Consider the following 21,667-nt stretch of genomic DNA (forward strand, 5'->3'; position numbering starts at 1 on the left):
TGAACAGAACTGGACCCAGAACCAATCCCTGCGGGACCCCACTCGTTATGCCCTTCCAGCATGACTGTGAACCACTGATAACTACTCTCTGGGAACGATTTTCCAACCAGTTTTGCACCCACCTTATAGTAGCTCCATCTCTCCATCTAGCTTGTATTTCCCTATGCCAGACAGTATCAAAAGCCTTACTAGAGTCAAGATATACCACATCTACTGCTTCTTCCCTATCTACAAGGCTTGTTACCCTGTCAAAGAAAGCTATCAGGTTGGTTTGACACAATTTGTTCTTGACACATCCATGCTGTTATTTATCACCTTATTATCTCCTAGGTGTTTGCAAATTGATTGCTTAATTATTTGCTCCATTACCTTGCCATTGCCGGGGGAAGTAAAGCCACAAAATGGACGATTCTAGCGATTTGTTTTCACCTCCACGCCAGCTACTTCACTGACAAGTTTCCAAACCCAAACCCAGTGAGCAGGTGTCTAGATTTCATGGGGTTACGCGCGTCCTGAGGCCCAGAGATTACCCCTTCCGCGCCACATCCCAGTGGGATGGGGATGGCAGAGGGAAACGGCCTGATCTCCCCATCGGGAAGCGGATCCAGCCTGAGCTCCCTTAGCAGCGTGGCTGCAGCAGAACTATGAGGCCGGGGCTTCCCTTGTCCGCTGCGGAAACCCCCGGGGGCAGTTCCGCCGCGCGGAGGGGGCTCCCCTTGGGAGCAGCGGAGGGGCCCGGGGAAGGGGAACACGCGATCCCGGAGCCCTGGCTGGATCCGGCGGGAGCGGGAGGGAAGGTGCCGGGTGGCCCAGGGCGCGCTGCGCGGCTGGCAGGTGCTGGACAGGGCAGCCCGAGCTGCTGTCTCATGCCCGCCGGGGGACTGAGCCAAGGGGAGGCAGGGCCAGGGCGAGTGGCACTGGGGGTGAGCAATCGCCGCGCTCCGTGGGACAGGCTCCGTGAGCCGGGACCCAATGAGCGGGTTCCGGGTTTGACGTATCAATGTTTGGGAGCAGCCTAGCGCAGCAGCTAGCCGGGGAGCAGGAATCCCTGCTGCTGCCTGGGCCGGAGCTCTGCGGGTGCCAGCCGGCGGGGGATTCGCGGCCGCCAGCGGCAGGCACTGCAGAGGAGGTGAGGGCGCTGCCGGGGTGTGGGGCGGCGGGGAGGGCATCTCTCCTATTCCCCCAGCCAGCACACTGCACCCAACACTCACAGCGCGGGCAGGCACACGCTGAGCTGCACCAGCACCCCAGAGCCCGCGCGCGGGGAGACCCACTGAGCCTGCAGCACCCCACAGCCCGCGCAGGGGGAGACCCACTGAGCCTGCAGCACCCCACAGCCTGCGTGGGGAGACACACACTGAGCCTGCAGCACCCCACAGCCCGTGCAGGGGGAGACCCACTGAGCCTGCAGCACCCCACAGTCCATCCATGGAGACACTTACTGAGCCTGCAGCACCCCACAGCCAGGGCCGGCTCTAGGTTTTTTGCCTTCCCAAGCAAAAAAAAATTTGGCTGCCCCCACCCCAGCCCTGGGCTCCCCCCCCCTGCACTCCCCTGCTGCCCCAGCCCTGGGCTCTCCCCCCCCCCCACCTGCACCCCCTGCTGCCCCAGCTCTGGGCCTCCCCCCCATCCCCCTGCTGCCCCAGCCCTGGGCTCTCCTCCCCCCACCTGCTGCCCCAGCCCTGGGCTCTCCTCCCCCCACCTGCACCCCCTGCTGCCCCAGCCCTGGGCTCTCTCCCCCCACACCCCATGCTGCCCCAGCTCTGGGCTCCCCTATTCCCCCTTACCAGTGTCCTTCCACCCACACACCCCCTGCTGCCCCAGCCCTGGGCTCTTCCCCGCCCCCCCACCCCACCTGCACCCTCCTTCCGCCCCAGCCCTGGGTCACTGGTAACTTGCTCCCAGGGCGGGTCATTCAGCAGGAATTTTGGATGTGCACAGAACACAGACAGGATTGGTTCCCATATGGTTACAGAACTGCAGTAAAGTGGAACAATTTTCAGCTTGTGTGATTGGAGGATATCTGGATGTATATTATAAGACTGTCCTCCATAAATGAGGAAAAGTTGAGGTGCTTTTATTATTCTTTTGTTCCACTCTTTGTTTCTGTGGGGAATTTGCCAATGCAATATCAGTGTCTTCCTTTTAAACAAATAAAACTAAAAAAAAAAAAAAAAAAAAAAGGCAATGGCTGTTGAAATAGCAATTCCAGTCCTAAAAACCACTGGGAAGCATTTCTTGCTCAATTTTATCCTACCTTTTCTACAGCAAGTTACAGTGGATCAGTATATTTGATTTGGGAGAAATGAAGTAACAGCTGCCCAAATTGAGCTTGAGCACTCCTGAATTTTGAGGTGTTCAAATCTGGAAGGCAGATGCTAGATTCCCTTTCTGAATATTAGCTAAATCTGGAAAGGAAAAGTCAATTTCTGCTTCCCTGGCTCAGAAGTGGAAATCCTCCTACGTGCCTGGTACCATATCTAAAGCTGCCCAGGTCCAGTAGAGCCTCCCCTCCCTTACTTTTCATTTTAAATTCTAGTGGGATCCACATACCTCCCTTGCTAGGCTTCAGATAGAGAGGGGCACTATCCATTTAGTCCACCCAATTCTTTCTTTGGGGGCTGCAAGGTGAGGTCACACCAGTATCCCTAATCGAGTCTGGGGATGTCTTCTGAAGGGGATATCTGGGCCAAAGCCTTCTACTCTTTGGGCATACTTGTTCCCCATTCACAGTGTCACTCCGCTCTAGCAATGAGCTCTCCATTCACAGCAAGCTGCAGCATGAGGTTTCAGCTACCATACTCCCTCCCACTTCCTTTCCTGTTAATAGCGGCCAAGGGAATGCTGGGAAATGTAGTTCTTTCCCTGCTCCAGGGCTGGCTCTATAGGCAGGGAGCTAACCAAGGAACTACAGCTCCCAGGGCCCCCTGTTGGTTCTCAGCTCCCAGGCTGGATCCCTGCTGGCTGCTGCCCCTGCAAATGGGTTGCCCCAAGCACCTGCTTGCTTTGCTGGTGCCTAGAGCCGCCCCTGCCCACAGCCCATGCAGGGGGAGACACTGGGACAGGAATACCCCTAGAACCCGCACAGGAACAGGCACTAGAAGCACACACAACACACTCACACATGGGGAGAGACAGACAACACCCACCCTGCCATTCAGGCACACTAGCTTAAAGCCTATAGGGGAGCCTACGGTTGAACTGGATCTGCTCACCCCAGGTAAAAGCCCATCTGCCCTGTCTTCACTGCTCTTTTAACATGGGTTAGCTAAGGTGAGTAAGAACACACTTTTTTTGCCGTGTAGACCAGTGCACACAGCCACTAAGGCATACTAGAGATAGTGACACACATGTTATCAGACCAAGACGTGCCACACAGACATTCAGATGATACCTGAATGCTTAGATACACACAAACATGAATTTTTGCTAACACTGAAAATAGTTTGTATTTGGGGGGGAGGGGCAATGTCACATGACATAAAGTGATCTCGCTACTACTGCTTGTAATTTTGGTCATTTTGCACATCCGGACTTTGAATAACTGGGCTGTATCTTGGAGCAGCTGAATAAACAACCCCAGAGAGAGTAGCAAGACCTGACATTTTATTTGGGGAGGGAAGATGTCTGCCTTTGGGTTCTCTAAAACAGTGTGATATACGAGTTTTTAAATGATCCTTTACTGATTAACTACTTTTAGAATTTTAAAATACATGTTTTTAAGAAACTACTGAACATGGCAAAACGTAAACAAGGAGAACAATGGTGAGGAGAAAAAGACATCACCAACTTTAAAACATTCAGTTCTTTTTAACTAGTTAAATAGTTGACTGGCTAAAATAGAAACTGAATTAAATGTGCAACTCATTCGTGACTCAGATTTTTAGCAATATAAATTACACAATAGCAATCTAAAACCAAGCTTGGTTCAAAACAGTGTAAGCTCCTCTGTAACTGGCAGAGAATTACCAGCTGACACTTCCTTTCTCTCTGTAGTGTGCAAAACCCCTCTCACCTGAATTTTAGACTATATTGAAACACTAGTATGTGTGTTCCTTTTGTATCGGACAGCTAATGCATGCTCTTTCTTTCTGAACAGAGAATTGAAGGGCAATCCAGACATGAGGAAGGTTTTGTTAGTGGAACCTGTCATCATCATTTACACTTTTGCCTCCTTCTTGACCGTACCGCTGATTCAGCAGTATATTTATCGGAGGCTATGGGAAGAAGGAAGCAACTCCAGTTTAATAGAAAATAACAACACTACTTACTGTGAACTAAACAGAAGTAACCCAGCCTATATCAAACAGAAGGTAAGGAGGGGGAGAGGGGGAAGTAGGAAAGAAAACATATTACAAAGGAAAATTTGCAGTGAGTACTAGATAAATATTTAATTAACAGTGGCTTAATTGTTATAAAATGATGATTTCATTAATATTTATATGGTGCTATAGGTGTGTATAGTGTTTACAAAGAATCAACTCAGCAAGATGCTGAGGACATTCAGTTCCCTCTGAAGTCATTAGGAGTTGAGGGTGCACATTAGCTTAGAGCAGTGGTTCTCAACCTATTTACCATTGTGGGCTGCATATGCACCTCTCTATGTGTTATGTGGGTCGCACCTACACAACATATATACTACCTGTATGGCCCTGAGGATGTGCTGCAGCTGTATGCTGATTGGGCTGCAGGTTGAGAACCACTCCCTTACAGGGTTTGGCCCCAAAAGAAGATATTGCCCTTACGCTGAGAAGTATAGAAACTAAGGCCCCGATCCTGCAAAGATGTATGCATGTGTTAAACTTTACGCAGTGTGATTAATACCTTTGACTTCAGTGGGACTACTCCATGTGTCAAGTTAAATATGTATGTCAGTCTTTGCAGGAGCAGGGCCTTGGTTAGATAGATATAGCATTCTACAGGGAGAGATGACATCAGACAGGGATGGGAGACCAGGAGGAGGAAATTAAAGAGAATTTTAAAATATGTATTTAACTGAACTGATCTTTCAACACCTTTGAAAATCTCTGATTTCTCATTCATGCCAATAGTGACATTCATTTCCTTTATTGTCAGAATATAAGGATGGCAACTCTTCATTTGATTGTTAATGATCCTTTAAAAAAATATTTAAAGCATATTTTAATATTATTTGTACAATTTACTCTTCTTTTAATTAGATACTGATTAGAATCCCGTTACACCACAGCTTCCTTTACATTTAGGGGAAAGTGGTAGTTGACATGGATTTGTGAGTTATAAAAAAGGCATGTGTTAATAAGAGACCATCAGCTGACATAATTCCAAAACCAGAGAAAGGGATTGTTGTAAAACTCTAAGTAGCACTTGAAGTGAGGGATTTTGCACAATCCTAGATCTGAATCTCTGGGATGCTACCATAAATTTACTAATTTGGTATTCTGCACTGCCCCTTCTCAAGAGTGGAGCATCCAGTCTACCTAGCCCACTTGCCATATATAACAAGCGCATGCTTGTCAATGCCATATGTGGACTCCATTGAACTTGCTCAGAGGAATAGCTCAGGCTTTCTACCATGACAATGAGTTCTTCCTCATTTGTCAGGAGACTAGTCAGCTAAGGAAAAACTTAAAAGAGGGCAAAGTTGAATTTTTGCCATAGGACTCTCTCTCTCTCTCTCTCTATATATTTTTTTTTTGGCTGACAGATTAGCCAAGGTAGGCCATTTATGACTCCCATTAATCCCCTTTAGTATTGATTACTTGGCTTCTACCTCCCGAATCATAGAATATCAGGGTTGGAAGGGACCTCAGGAGGTCATCCGGTCCAACCCCCTGCTCAAAGCAGGACCTAATCCCAACTAAATCATCCCAGCCAGGGCTTTGTTAAGCCTCCTGTGGGAGTCAGAGTCCAGTAGACGCATAAACAGCTCTTCCTGGCTGACCCAAACTACGGAGCTTTAATTAAATAGCAAGAAAGCAGCTGTGCATGATCCACAGCTGCAATTGGGAAGAGACCCAGCAGCTTTCTGGTGATTGGGAATAGGAGGCACCTTTTAGCAATCTGTTAATCAATGTAGAGATGCTAGTAGGCACTGACCACACTAACTCTGCAGCATGTAATTGAACACAAATAAGCTCAAAAAAGCTGAGGCTGGGCTGCGGAGACCTTACTCGCCTTCTTCCAGCATCACACAGCAGGAGAGCTAGCTATTGAACTGGAATAACTTTTAGAGCACAGGAGGAGAACACGTGAATTCTCCACTCCTCCAGGCTGCAATGTTTGGCTGCAAAGCTGTTCTTTTTGGAGAGAAAGAGAGGCTTCCATTGCAAGTCAATTTGACCTTTTATTAGCTTGACCTGAACCAGAACTCATGGTCTCCTGAGGTTCTTGTGAAGTGGAAGTCTGTGGATGCTTTTGGCTAGATCAAGGTTTTTTGGCCCAGATCTAAAAGGAATTTATGTCCTACTGTGATCCACAATCCACCTGCTCAGCTGCAGCCTAACTCTGTAGGCACCTAATCTCACTCAGCACCTAAATTTTCACTGTCAAAGTGCCCCAGCTGTCAAAGTTTGTGCCCCTGGGCATGTGCATTGCTCCCTCAGGTAGGTGACCTGACACCTGTCTCATGCCTAAGCTGCAGTGTGGTCCTCAAACCAGGTGAAAGTAGGTGTTCCCCTGCCTAGCTTGCCTGCTGGGCCCAATTCAGCAAGCATGCCTAACTCTTCACAAAATGGCCAAGAGGAGGAGACCTCCCTTTATAACCTTTAGCTCAGTGGTTAGGATACTCACCCCAGATACAAGAGACTCTGTTTCAGTTACCCCTTCTGTCTTGTGAGGAGAAGGGATTTGAATAGGGGTTTTCCACTTCTCTGGGGAAAGCTCTAACCACTGGGCTTCAGAATATTCTGAGGTGGGTTTCTCTTGCTGAAGCCATTCCACTTTGTATTAAACAATTAAATATTAATGGGGCTAGACAAAGAGGAGAATGTGCTGGCTTTTATGGATCCTATTCTCAGGTGCCTACCTCTCCTCATAAATTGTGTAGGGAACCTAGGCACCTAGCTCAGGGTTTGTGAATTCCAATGATTTTTCCAAGGCACCTAAAAGTTGGGTTTGTGGATCTAGGCTTTTTCTCTTAATAGTCTTTGTACATCACCCACAACAGGTATTTTCATCCAGTATTAGCTCTTACTGCATGCTGTGTTTTAGGTAGATGAATTTTGGTATATTGTGATACTTTCTCGAGGTGTCCAGAACCAGAGGTCATCGTGTTACCCCCTGCCTTAGTAAGAGACAGATTTCCTGTTTTTCAGTTCTCTGGCACTCATGGTCAGTTAGCCACCCAAACAAACTCCTCAGAACTTTTCCAGCCCTTACTTTGCCTGCAAGTTTAAGTCTTGGTGTATCTCCGTTCTTCCCACAAGCATTCCCCTCCCCCCCCCATAGTGTCCAGCCACTGTCGCTGGACACTCTCAGTAATTACCAGGTAAGCTGCCCCTAAAGAGATAGTGTACACACAGCTGGGTGGTTACACAGATGGATGGTTACAACTCAGGATCAGGTCCTTTATAGCAACACAGCACTGTAATTGTTTATTAACAAAGAACAGAGATTCACAGATTCAAATGAGTATTGAGAAAGACTAAGGGGAACAAAAATGGTTACAAATAAAACAAAACTATAACACACTTTCCAGAGATAAAAACTTAACAGGCTACAACCCTTGTCTAAAGTAGTTTCTCACCCTCAGAAGTCTTTCTGCAGAGCTTGCTGGTTTTCAGTCAATCTAGGATCTATTCCTTCACAAATCACCCCCTCACTAAGAGTGTTCCTCAGTGAAATGGGTAATGGGAGTTGTTCTTGCATCCCTGTTATAGCCCAGTAAACCTTTGAAAGCATTCCTGCTGTTTGTTCTCCACTGTGTTGGTGCCATATTGTGTTCACATCCCTCCTGCCCCCTGTCAACCTGTCTTTCCTGTCGACTTTACATGTAGCTTCCATTGTTTTATGACAGTGATAACTATCTTTCCTCCTGGAAGAAACCTCTTTCTCCCTTTGTTTGGTTACAGACTTTAAAGCATATTATCAGTACATATACACATTTCCTCATATAGTATTAATACATACACTTCACAATGATATTAATGGCCAGCGTGTCATTGACTTTCATTTCATACCTCACACAACATTCTTTATGGATAATTACTGTGACAGCAATGTGTTAGGTGCAGTGAGTTTGTGAGGCCTGATTGGAGTTGCTGACAGAACAGTGAGCCCTTTGCCAGTTGGCATTGAGGGGTTCTTAGTGTCACGCGTAGGCTATGTCTACACTACAGACCTTATAGTGGCACAGGTGTACCGCTGCCGCTGTAAAGTCTTCTGTGTAGCAGCTCTATGCCGACGGGAGAGAGCTCTCCCGTTGGCATAATTAAACCACCCCCAACGAGCGGCAGTATCTAAGTCGGCGGGGGAGCATTTCCCGCTGACCTGGTGCTGTCTGCACCAGCGCTTCTGTTGGTGAAACTTATGTCAGACGGGGTATGTTTTTTTTTTCACATCCCTGAACGACAAAAGTTTTACCGACAAAAGTACTAGTGTAGACATAGCCATATACTGTCATGTTGTTTTCATTATTGCAACTACAAAACCCATAAATGATGAAAAATCTGCCAGCTGCAGATTTCTGATCTGGAAATGTAGTTAAACTTCACAAAAACTTAGTTTGATTTTTTTTTTTCTGTAGTTGACATTTGCTGGAAAACCCTGAAATTCAAGCTTTTTTTCAAAACGTGACAGTACATGCTTCGAAAAATAAAACTTTCCCACTACATGCAAAGCATTGAAAAAAGCGCTTATTAACCATGAGTCAGCTGAATTTCAAATGGCTTCTTGCAACAAGATCATTGTGAATTTACTTTTCCACACAGTTGCTCACTGCAATTATTTGACATAAAGGATGCATAATAAATAACTAGTTTTACATTCACAGTGCTTGGATAACTCTGTTCAGGGCAATGGGTCTCCGGTAAGCAGGATCTTGTCCTGCAGAACTTTTCTGTTGCCCATGCCCTGCCAATTTCCAGTTCCCATTATTTCATCACTACAGGCCTCAGGTAGCTGTAAACTCTGAAATAATCACGATTTTGTCTGTCTGCCTGTGTTTTACACCACACTCATCACCATAGCATCTGAGCATGAAATTCTTGCCCCATTGATGTAAATGGCAAAATCCCTATTCGCTTCCATGGGGCCAGGATTCCACACTGAGAAAGAATTCTATCTGCAAGTGGGTAAAAACAGTAGGCTGAGAAATTTAAACTCCAGACACTTTGCTGAGATTATATTTGCACCAGGTATTCTGGATTTTCCTGGGAGTCCAAGATACTAGTGACTTTTATACATAGATGCCCTACATTTTGCTGTGGTGTTCCTTAAATTCTGTTTCTATCAGCCTCTCAGGAAGAGACAAATTGTCCTCTCTGTTCATCTTGTGTAGTTCCTTTGTTTGTAGGGTTGGGAGGGGCTTTTCAAGCTCAACAGTGTCAGGGCAAAATGAGAAAATAAATGTAAGACAATAGGAGAGCATTTGGGGTCTGTAAAGTTATATAAGATTTAGTCAAAGATGGATAAGGCCTTTGCGGCACTTGGATTCATTATCTCATAGGCTTTGGGGAATATATTCATTTTATAATTAATTAAAAAGAGGTTCAGAATTCACTGGAATGAAAGCTGGTGCTTTCTGATTGCTGGATTGAACAAAATCTCTTTTAACTGAGCTCAGAGGAGTTATATTGAAACATTATTTATCATACAGTGCATGCAGTATCCTTTGCTAGTATGTAACATTCTTTAATTGTAGGAGCCGCTATCAATTTGTCCTGTCCTGCTCATTGTTCAGCCTCAGACACAACATTCCTCACTTAACTTAATCCTTATTTAAATCAAGGGATTCTTCATTTTCATCCATTTAATTTTGTATTCTAGGATTTTTTGTTCTGTATAATCATATTTTAGAGTGTAGTGGATTTGCAGATTAAGAAAATAGGGCCAGATTCTCTGCTGCTCTAAATCTGTGTAGCTCCATTGATTTCAATGGAGTTGTTGGTTTGAACGAGCTGAAGAGTTGGCCCATAATTTTTTATGTTCATTTTCATTTACTTTATAAATGCTTGAAGTGTTCATTGATAGTGTTCATGCATTCTAAATGTGGCATATGTCCCCCTCCCCCGTCCTTGAACTAGATCAGATGGTGCAAGCCAGGGTAATTACAGTGAAATGAATGGAGATGGGTGATTTACAGGAGTTGAGCATCTCGCCTCCTTTTTTGCGTGTGTTGGACTTTCTCCTCCAAAACACACACACACATGCCATTTTTCTCTTCTTGTTTAATGTTATTAAGGGTGTTGGGTTTTTAGCTATCATATCTATATGAGTTTTAGACTGTTTTATGGTATGGGTTATTCAGTACCCTGAGCATTCCTGTGTGGGATGGGGTGGGATAATATGGTAAAGCAGAGTTTTATTACCAATGTATTGGCATTTCTATGATGCTCATCACTGTGGTGTGCCAGCTGTAGTATTGGAGTGCCAGCTTTAGTAAAGAAACATTGCATACAACATGGAACATCCTAAGGTTCTGTTTGCAGTTTAACTGTACAAAAAGTGCTACCCATGAATCAATTTTTTCGCTGTCTTCACAACTGCAGTTAATCCTTGTCTCACAAGATGCCTCTGCTTTGTTCGTTATGCCCATTTGTCTGCAGGCTATTGCTTCCCTTCCCATTGCTGCTGTCTCTGCAGAGCAAGTAGTTTCCCTTCTCCTGCTCCCCCCATCTCTCTCTCTCTCTCTCTAGGGCCTGGTCTACACTAACCCCCAACTTCGAACTAAGGTACGCAACTTCAGCTACGTGAATAACGTAGCTGAAGTCGACATACCTTAGTTCGAACTTACCGCGGTTCAGACGCGGTCCACACGCGGCAGGCAGGCTCCCTGTCGACTCCGCGGTACTCCTCTCGCCGAGCTGGAGTACCGCAGTCGACGGTGAGCGCTTCCGGGATCGATTTATCGCGTCCAGACCAGACGCGATAAATCGAACCCGGAACTTCGATTCCCAGCCGCCGAACTAGCGGCTGGGTGTAGACAAGGCCTTAGATAAATTACTTCCTTTCCTAACACTAATCTCCATTCATGATGCTTGTCTTTCCTTTGCACCAGTGCACTCTGTAGACAGGGCCCTTCCCTCTTTTTGTGTTGATCAAGTTGCTTCCTTTCTCTCACTGTCTAGGCCAGGGGTTCTCACAAGAAATTTTTTGGTGGCTGCTCTGACAGTTTTTCCTAAAATACTTAATTAACTTTAGGAAAAACAAATAAATATGCACATATCCATGTCCAAATCATTGTAATTTATTTATGTAGGGGAGTTTTCAGACTCAATAATAAAAATAATGTACAGTTCTTTACTGGACCTAAACAGAATAGAAACAAAATAAGGTGCTTTGCACGGCCTTGTCTTTTTTTGTTGTTGTTTCTTTTGTTTTTTGGTTGCTGGTTTTTTTTAGACTTGCTAGCTAGTAAGTCTGCTCCTGTGAAAACTGATATTTGTAGGTTTGTTAATATCGCTTTTTATAGCAGACTTACTCAACCCTGGCAAGCCAGGGGACAAATTAAGCTGTGAATGGAGAGTTGGGTAGGGAAGCAGTGGGGGCTGGGGGCAATGAAGGAGAGTGTGAGTGGGGGGGCCAAAGCCCCGCGGTCGATGGATGGAGCCCGAAGCCCTGCGGCCAGAACCTGAAGCCCCATGGCCAGAGCCTGCTGCCCAACGTTCCAGGGCTGAAGCCGGAAGCCTGAACCCCACTGCCCCTGGGAAAGGGGGGAACTCAGACTGGCTGCCTGCTCTTCTGGTGTTTCTGGCTCCAGAGGGGGGCGAGGCCCAACCCCTACTGGTGGCCACGGGGAAGGGGTGAATGCTTCTCCCTCCCTCTCCCCCCCCCCCTCCAATCACTGCCTAGGAGGCTGTGGCTGCAAGAAAAACCCTGGGTGGCCGCATGCGCCCACAGTGGCCACATTTGAGAAACACTGCTACGCCATATCTTGTTCCCTGTTCGCAAATAGAAACTGGATGAAAGCAAAAGAAAACTCGACTTATCTGGCCCAAAACCTATCAGGGGGAGTTGTTAGGGACCAAAGGATCATCCTCCATTTTAACCTGGTTCCAGATTCAGGCTGTCAGATCCCCAGGGTGGCAGTAGTGCAGGCAGGAAGGCCATGATAATATGACTTCTGAGGCAGCCGTGCTGCCATAAGGGCATGGGATAAGGGAGACAAGAGTGTAAGGGGGCTTGCCCTTCATGTGAAGGTCTGAGCCCTCCATGGTTGCCTCAAGATGTACTCAATTTTCTTCAGGATCTCAGAACACCCTGGGTGGGCATGGAGGGCTATGCCTTCTTCCCACCCTGCAAGTAAACAAAGTCCAGCACCACCACTTCATGATACCTCGGAAGCTCCAAATGAACTTTCAGAGTGACTTTAGTCCTTTTACATTAGTTTTGGTTCTGTTTGATAGCATGACATGGGGATTTGTGCACAGAGAACCACTTTCCTTCCTACCGCTGCTCTCTAGGCTGATCGAGTTACTTCCTTTTCAGCTGCTGGAGTGACTGCCCTTTGGTATTGCCCGTGTAACTAAACACAAACCAAGATCTGAATTTGCTAGCAACCAGTGTCAAGTGCAAAATAATCATCAAATCAACTTTGATTTATATTGTTACTGTTTTTTCTTTAACTTTTTTCTTTAATTCTTTTCACTTACTACCGTTAGTCACAAACGTGCCATTAATTTATGTCCATCAAGTGTGTTTTATTTTTAAACTTTTATTAAATTGAATAAAAAGAACTCAGAAGTTCTTCCTCCACGCTTGCATCTATTTATTGCTATAATGCAGCTACTGTATCTTACAGGAATACACGCACAGCCTGATACCTCTCTTACTAGAGGTTAGTGATTCTGAGACTTTCTGAGCCTGAGAACTCCTTTCCAATGGTTTTAAATGTATTTGCACCTGTTAGGTAATTTATCCAGGTACTTCACACTGCCACTCTGCAGGAAGACTTCACAGACTTGTTGATGGTCATAGAATCATAGAAGTGTAGGACTGTAAAGGATTTCAGTAGGTCATCTAGTCCAGTCCCCTGCACTCAAGGCAGGACTATGTCATAACTAGACCATTCCTGACAGGTGTTGGTCTAAACTGTTCTTAAAAACCTCCCATGACTGAGATTCCACAGCCTCCCTAGGCAATTTGTTCCAGTGCTTAACCACCATGACAGGAAGTTTTTCCTCATGTCCAAATGTAACCATCCTTGCTGCAATTTAAGCCCATTGCTTCATGTACTATCCTCAGAGGTTAAGGGTATGTCTTCACTACCCGCCGTATCGGCGGGTAGCAATCGATTTATCCGGGATCAATATATCGCGTCTCGTTAAGACGCGATATATCGATCCCCGAACGCGCTCACCGTCGACTCTGGAACTCCACCAGAACGAGCGGCGGTAGCGCAGTCGACGGGGGAGCCGCGGCCGTCGATCCCGCACCATGTGGACCCCAGGTAATTCAATCCAAGATACTTCGACAAGTTGCGTATCTTGGATCGATTTCTCTCCCCCCCCCCCCCCCAAGTGTAGACCAGCCCAAGGGAGAACAATTTTTCACCCTCCTCCTTGTAACGACCTTTTATGTACTGGCAGTGGCGCTGGAACACTTTTTGTAGTGGGGGTGCTGGAAGCCAGCTAAGGAAACTGTAAAGCAGTGGTCCCCAAACTTTTTACCTCATGCCCCCCTTACACCTGTCTGTGCCCCCCCACACACACCTCCCAGAGCCGGGGTTCTGGGAGGGTGGACACGGACGGGGTAAGGGGGCCGGGAGCTGGGGCTGGGAGCAAAGTCCCTGGGTGCAGGGCCGGCAGCTGGGACCCCGTGTGGGGCCAGGAGCAGAGCCCTGGGCATGGGCTGGGGGTGCTGCAGCACCCTTGTACCCCTAGTTCCCACGCCTATGTGTACCAGAAAACTATTATCATGTCCCCCCTCAGTCTTCTCTTCTCCAAACTAAACAAGCCCAGCTTTTTCAGACTTTCCTTATAGGTCATGTTTTATAGACCTTTAATCATTTTTGTTGCTCTCCTCTGGAGTTTCTCCCATTTGTCCACATCTTTCCTGAAATGTGGTGCCCAGACCTGGACACAGTACTTCAACTGAGGCCTTATCAGTGTGGAGTAGAGTGGAATAATTACTTCTTGTGTCTTGCTTCTCATGTCATGGGATACTATGTGATAATATTAAGTATAGATGTGTCAGTACGATTAGTTTTTATGCAATACACTAGAACCTCAGAGTTACGAACTGACCAGTCAATCATACATCTCATTTGGAACTGGAAGTATGCAATCAGGCAGCAGCAGAAACCAAATAAAATTAAAAAAGAAGCAAATACTGTACTGTACTGTGTTAAACATAAACTACTAAAAAATAAAGGGAAAGTTTAATAAAAAGATTTGACAAGGTAAGGAAACTGTTTCTGTGCTTGTTTAATTTAAAGTAAAAGGGTTAAAGCTGCATTTTTCTTCTGCATAGTAAAGTTTCAAACTGTATTAAGTCAATGTTCAGTTGTCAACTTTTGAAAGAACAACCATAACATTTTGTTCAGAGTTATGAACATTTCAGAGTTATGAACAACCTCCATTCCTGAGGTGTTGGTAACTCTGAGGTTCTACTGTATTTCCTTTGTGTGCATTATTATTTATTGATGTAGCACTATCAATATGCATGACACTTTACAGATAAGTAAAATATCCTGGGCTCTGTAATAATCCCATTCAGGGCCAGATTCTGATCCCCCTTATCTGCATTAAATTGCATGTTTCAATATGATTACATGTGGAGTAAGGTGCTGCTTCCTGGGAACCAGCATCTGTTCATAAAGTAGTAGTAGTTTTATCACCGACTTCAGTAAGAGCAGAAGCAGACCAATGCCCCTTTGCTGAAGGGCTCACAGCATAGGGGCCTGAACTTACAAATGCGTGCTCACAACAGTAGTCTTGTTGACTCCATTGCGACTACTCATCAAGTAAGGACTACTTGCCTGAATGAGAGTGTTCAGGATCATGTCCTAAGTTAAAATACAACAAGAAAGAGTGACAATATTGAGGGAAGGGAGAGGGAGGACAAAGGTTACAGCAGTAGAATTTTTTGGATATGTAACTGCTTCATATTATTTTTTTTTTTCCCTTTGCAGGAAGTCCAAGAAAAGGCCTCTCTTTTTCTCATGCAGTTGGACTTAACTGGCGCGGTTCCCAGCATTTTGGTTGCCATTGTCCTTGTAGCTGATGGGGATCGTCATGGACGCAAAAAATCTTTAGTTCTGCCTTCAGTGGGAGCTTTTATATCAAATGCTTTCCTTGGTGCATTATCATATTTCTCCCTGTCCCTCTCTATTTTGTTTGCAGTTGCATTTTTTGGTTCACTGTTTGGAAGCATTGCAACTTTCCTCGGTGGAGCCTTTGCCTTTATAGCTGACCTATGTAATGAAGAGAAGCAGAAAACGATACGTATAGCTGTGGTTGATTTGATTTTTGGACTTGTATCTGGATTAGCAGGACTGACTTCCGGCTACTTCATAAGAGGATTAGGCTTTCCATGGACATTTGTGGTTGCTGCTCTGCTTCACGTTATTAATATTTTCTATATTACATTTTGGCTGGAGGATACAGTACGTGTACCTGAATTCCAGCAGCATGCATCAGTATCTTGTACTGAAGGCCTTAAAGAAACATTTTCTGGGGTGTACATGCTTTTTAAAACTTCCACTTGTAAAAAACGAACTTTAATCATTGTATTGCTTTTTACATTCATGATGTATTTTTTTACCTGGATGGGTGGGAGTTCTCTTTTTACGTTGTATGAACTGGATGAACCTCTCTGCTGGAATGAACTCTACATAGGATATGGAGCAGCTGCATTCACTTCTGTTTCTCTGACCAGTTTTTTAGGAATATACTTGTTTTCACATTGTCTCAGGGACATCTATATTGTCTTCATCGGGATATTTTCTTACATTGGAGGAATGGTCATGGCTGCCTTTGCCAAAACTACACTGCTCATGTTTTTAGGTGAGTTCAAAAGCAGGCCCTTTAGATTCATGAAATATGTGAAAATTGTTATATTCTATATAATTAAGCCAGCTGATCCCTTAAAAGAATCTAAAGATATTTTAAAAACAACAACAAAAAAAGTAATGTTCAATCAAGTTCATATTGGATTTTAAATGTAAATTCAAAAATGAAAAGTGTGACAAGTGAATGAAAGCACTTCCTTATGGCTTTCTGTTTTTAATATCATGTATATATACTGGGTTTATGACTGTTTTTCTGTGCTAAGATAATTTAAGATAATTGTGTCACAATACAATAATAGTTATGGTTTGAATCTTCTATCACTTTTACTATTTGGAGCCTGCAGTACATAAAATGCAGTTAGGTCATTTAAAAAAAATTGCAGTTCACCTTTAAATTCTAAAGTGCGTTATTTGAGTGACTCATGACTAATTATATTGTTTTGCAGTGAGAGTGCCCTCTCTTCTATGTTTTATGCCCATTCCAGTTCTACGGTCCATGTTGTCAAAAGTGGTTCTGGCTAGTGAACAAGGTGAGTTGAATTTATTAAAGAAACATTCATCAGGCATCTTAAAATAAATAGGCTCTAAATTATAAAAGGTTTAGAACATATTTGTGTGAAGGGGTTCCATTTTTTTTGCTTGTTCTAGCTTTTTAAAGTAATTTCTTTAATTTCAGGTTCTATCTATTATCACTCTACTTTATTTCAGTAAAATCCTTGTGACTTTTGTTTCCAAGTTAATGTAAACAAGATTAGATGTTAACACCTGGCCAAAATTTCTCCATTGGGGAAAAAAACCCTAAAAGATTGGTTGGCATTTTGGTTAAAAATAGTGATCCCCTGAAAACTGGAAGTGGAGTTAAAAGTAAAGCTCTGTTATACAGTTGTGACTTGACAAGTGCTTTTAACATTCGGCAAGTTTTCACATTCAGAGAAAGAAATACATCTCATGTTTAGTTAGCCATTACAAATTATATTTCGAATGGCAAAGGGTGGATGGTCAACCTTTGAAACACTTGAAAGGGTGGAAAAGAAACAATTAAGGACTCTGATACTGAGTTGTGGACCACTGCCTCATGGCTATAGTAAATTTCCCAAAGGACATAACATTAATTCTTACCTATATAAAACCACGGATGTTTAGATTTAAAACTAAAAACACTTTGTATAGTGTAGTGCAGAAATGAAGCCTGTTATTCTGCAATCTTTTCACTGATGTTTAATTTAAAGCTGGTAAAGAATGGCTTATTGTTTGAAATATGTATGTACCATATTTTGGCACCTCTAGCTCCGAATGCTCTCACAGAATTTTGAGTAGCCAAACTGATACTTTGTGAAAGTGCCAGCTCATTTATTGCAAAAGAGTTCTCTTGAGCTATTCATATTTATAATATATTTAGCAAAACAAAGATGTTTTTATCTGTACTGGTCTCTAATCATTCACATTGCCAAGAAACTACAAATGTGGAAAAATCATTCTTTAGGATTGCCTATAGTTGAATGGCTTGATGCAGGAGACAGTTTGCCTTATAGTGATTTACTCAAAGAGCTCATTCTGTTTAGCATAACAAAGAGAAGATTAAGGGGTGACTTGATTACTATTTATTTGGCTCTACATGGGGAACAAATATTTAATAATGGGGGCTCTTCAATCTAACAGAGAAAGGTATAACAGAATCCAGTGGCTGAAAGTTGAAGCTAGACAAATTCAGACCAGAAATAAAGCATAATTTTTTAACGTTGTTTGTGATTAACTATTGGAATAATTTACCAAGGGTCATGGTGGCTTCTCCATCATTGGCAATTTTTAAATCAAGATTGGATGTTTTTCTAAAAGATCTGCCATAGGAATTATTTGTGGAAGTTCTATGGCCTTTGTTATACAGGAGGTCAGACTAGTTAATCACAATGGTCCCTTCTGGCCTTGGAAACTATGAATATGTGAATTTGTGACCTCTTTATGCTTAATTATTATAGTTACTTTATCTATATAGCACCATGAGCATACATAATGCTGTGCCATGGGCAAGCATGCCAAAAGAAGATATTTCCTAAAGAGTATACAGTCTAAATGGGGTAATCCGGATGGAGTATAATAGAAAAAATGCAGACTGAGGTAATGTAGAATTTTTCATTTCTGGAAATGGAGGAAGAGGATAGAGGCACTGAAGTCTTGATCCAGCAAAGCACTTGCTTTGTTGGATTAGACCCTTGTTGAACATTAGCTGGAAGCTGTTCAGCATATAAGGAGTAGCATGAAAGGAACAACAAAGTGTGGAAAAGATGGACATAGAGAAAAAGTAGAAGAGGAGAGCAGGAAAAGGGAAGAGATAGTAGGTGGAGTTGCACAGAACTTTGCAAGTGAGAATGAGTTGTTTGATTTGGAAGAACAGCGGGTGTTACTGAAAGATTCAAGAAAGGAGATACATGGGCAGAGTGGTAGTAAAGATAATCTCCACTGGCAACACGCTCTTGTCACTTAACAAGAATAATTGTGAAGGTGGTCCGCCGGTAAAGCATTCTAACAGTGATGCTGTACAGAAATTGTATGATGTGGAATTGCAACTGTAGTGGAACTTTTGTATTTTTTTATTAATCCTCTTCTCTGACCAAAGTGAATGACTTTCATTTCAATACTTGCAGAGCACTGTATTGTTACCCAGATATTTTTATTTTAACAGGTGCTGTGTTTGCTTGCATTGCCTGTTTGGAAGTTATGACTAGTGCCATTTCACTCGCAGTTTTTAATAGTCTCTATGCAGCCACTGTAGCTTGGTTTCCAGGCTTTAGTTTCCTCTTCTCAGCTGCTCTTTGTATAATTCCCCTGGGCGTCATGTGGTAAGTATATATCATAAGGGTTTTTTACTAGAGTAGAAATATATTTATGTATGAAATGAAGCTGGGTGGTTTAGTGGATAAATGTTGCCTTTCACCTGTTGGCGCCATATTTACGTCTAACTTGAGTTTCCTAATGTGGGGCTAAATTCTACCCCTGGATGCATGTGTGTGGCTTCCATTGGTGTGAGTGAGAGCTCTGTTTGAGTGTGTGCCTCTGAGGGGAAAATTTGGCACAAAATGAGGGTAATCAAGGTGTATGAAAGCAGAGAGCTCAGTTTTGTTGTATATTCTTGCCAATGGGAGTTATGGGCCTGATCCAAAGACCACTGAAGTCAATGGGAGCATTTCCATCCAGGCCCCTTCGCCTTGATCCTGCAGCATTAAAATCACTAGGATCTTTGATATTGACATTTACTTCACTGAGCATGAGATCAAGCCCTGTGTGAATAAATCTCCATGCATATCAGAAAAGCTGGGGAAGGACAAACTTATGTAATATTTACCCACACTGAACCAGCTGTATTTCAGTAATATTCAGGACAAATTACACCTTTCCTTGGTGTTCATGATATCTAAATTCACTTGCATTCTCTCTAATGTAAACTATGCATCTGAGACTTTGAAACATGAATGGAATTGACAAAAAGAAGAGCCATTCTCCCAGTTCACGTATACTCTTAGATTCATAGAAAGTTAAATATTTATTAAGAGGGATAGTGTTATCCTTCCTGAAGTCTTGTACCTTTTCACCTCATGCCTAAACTTCATCTCAAATGCCTTTTGTTCTGGACTAGCTGAGTTTTAAGATCAGGGTAGTGAGACATGAAGAACACGTCAGACTTGAGTGCTTTTCAACATTTCAAAACCTTGGACCTGATTCACTACTGCATCACTCCAGCTTTATGCCACTCTCATTCCATTGAATTATCCTGGCTTTAAACTGGAGTAATATATCAGTGATTCTGACCCAATAGGTTTAATGGAGTTGAAAGATAAAGGGTCTCATCCTGGAAGTGAGTATTTTAGAACATAAAGATATTGAGGTGCTCAGATACTCTGTTATTGGGGGCCATATGAGTACCTCAGATATAGAGAGATATAACTTAATCTATAATTTCCGGCATAACAGGGAAAGCTCCTTTCAAAAAGGCAGTGTTTTCTGTACAAAGGGTCATAGACACATACCAATAAATTAATTCATCTTGGATCCAGGACTATAGAATAGCATGATAGTTATGTCTGAAGGTCTCATCTTCCCTCTCCACTCCAGATTAATGCCTTATCTGTGGTATACTGCCCTTAGAATAGCCTCACTCTAACCCTGAGAAATCATCCTTTGCAATGGTATTATCTCAGAGCAGAAACTGCAGTTTGTTCCAATTTGTGCTAAATCAGGCATGCTGGCTTAGTGCTTTTCACAGAGAACCGAAATGAGATTGTCTAACTCATGTTACATAGGGCAAGTATTATCATTGCTTTATTTATTAAGCCACCTGGACCTTTCTGTGCAGAAAGCCATTGGGTGTGTTGTTGGTGCTGATTCAGCATACTGTACATTACTATTTTGCTAAAAATGTCTCTGTGTCTTATCTCTCTCTTCCAGCTGGCTTATGTGCACCAGTTGGCATGAAGAGGACTTGGCATCACCTGCATATGAAGAAGTATCCAGTGAAGAGAGTATTGACAGCTGAACAAAGAATTTACTTACCTTGGTTTTCTAGTCTGATGTGCATGGCACAGCCTGTTACATACACACTGATAGGGGAGAGAGTGTGACAGTTGTAGATGAAATCTGGACAGTAGCTCTGCAACAATTACCATAAAACTGCTAGCATTTCCAGTCTTCCTATTTTATGCTAGAATGAGTTTAATCCTTATACTTAACTATGCAAATAGGGTGAGAGTGGCGGGTCTTTATCAGTTTTTAAAGTATAGCAAAAATGATTGATATGTATTTATGAATAAGAATTTAGAATTACTTATTTTTTTACATCCTGTGCTCTTGGATTTACAAATAATGTCTCTTCAGAATTAAGAGAAAATAAGTGAGAGCCATATTTTGTTGTCTCTCAAGTTTGAAAATGATATAAAGTAGGGCTGTTGATTAGTTACTGTTAACTCACGCGATTAACTAAAAAAATTAATTGTAATTAATCGCACTGTTAAACAATAGAATACCAATTGAAATTTATTAAATATTTTTGGATGTTTTTCTACATTTTCAAAAATACTGATTTCAATTACAACACAAAATACAAAGTGTACTGTGCTCACCATATTTTTGATTACAAATATTTGCACTGTAAAAATGATAAAAGAAATAGTATTTTCAATTCACCTCATACAAGTACTGTAGTGCAATCTCTTTATCATGAAAGTGCAACTTACAAATGTAGGTTTTTTTGTTACTTAACTGCACTCAAAATCAAAACAATGTAAAACTTTAGATCCTACAAGTCCACTCAGTCCTACTTCTTGTTTAGCCAATCGCTAAGAGAAACAAGTTTGTTTACATTTACAGGAGATAATGCTTCCCACTTCTTAATTACAGTGTCACCTGAAAGTGAGAACGGGCATTTGTATGCATTGTTTTAACTGGCGTTGCCAGATATTTATGGGCCAGATGCGCTAAAAATTCATATGTCCCTTCACGCTTCAACCATCGTTCCAGAGGACATGC

General features: G+C 43.1%; 1 protein-coding gene across 1 annotated transcript; it reads left to right on the forward strand.

Annotated features, from left to right (window-relative positions):
* The first annotated feature begins 1,056 nt into the window (after positions 1-1,056).
* Positions 1,057-21,111, forward strand: SLC46A3 (solute carrier family 46 member 3). Its single transcript, XM_065421824.1, has 6 exons — positions 1,057-1,129; positions 4,100-4,313; positions 15,272-16,145; positions 16,597-16,680; positions 18,831-18,987; positions 20,591-21,111. Exons 2-6 carry the CDS (start codon positions 4,122-4,124, stop codon positions 20,676-20,678), a joined length of 1,395 nt encoding a protein of 464 aa, XP_065277896.1. The 5' UTR covers positions 1,057-1,129; positions 4,100-4,121; the 3' UTR covers positions 20,679-21,111.
* Positions 21,112-21,667: the final 556 nt, after the last annotated feature.

The sequence above is a fragment of the Emys orbicularis genome, chromosome 1, assembly GCF_028017835.1.
Source record: "Emys orbicularis isolate rEmyOrb1 chromosome 1, rEmyOrb1.hap1, whole genome shotgun sequence".
Classification (NCBI taxonomy): Eukaryota; Metazoa; Chordata; order Testudines; family Emydidae; genus Emys; species Emys orbicularis.

What these genes read in the sequence shown, in the direction of transcription:
- SLC46A3 (XM_065421824.1), top strand. Translation starts at nt 4,122, where the DNA reads ATGAGGAAGGTTTTGTTAGTGGAACCTGTCATCATCATTTACACTTTT. An exon ending in GGTTCTGGCTAGTGAACAAG is followed by an intron (nt 16,681 to 18,830) that starts GTGAGTTGAATT and finishes TTATTTTAACAG; the next exon opens with GTGCTGTGTTTGCTTGCATT. An exon ending in ATTCCCCTGGGCGTCATGTG is followed by an intron (nt 18,988 to 20,590) that starts GTAAGTATATAT and finishes TCTCTCTTCCAG; the next exon opens with CTGGCTTATGTGCACCAGTT.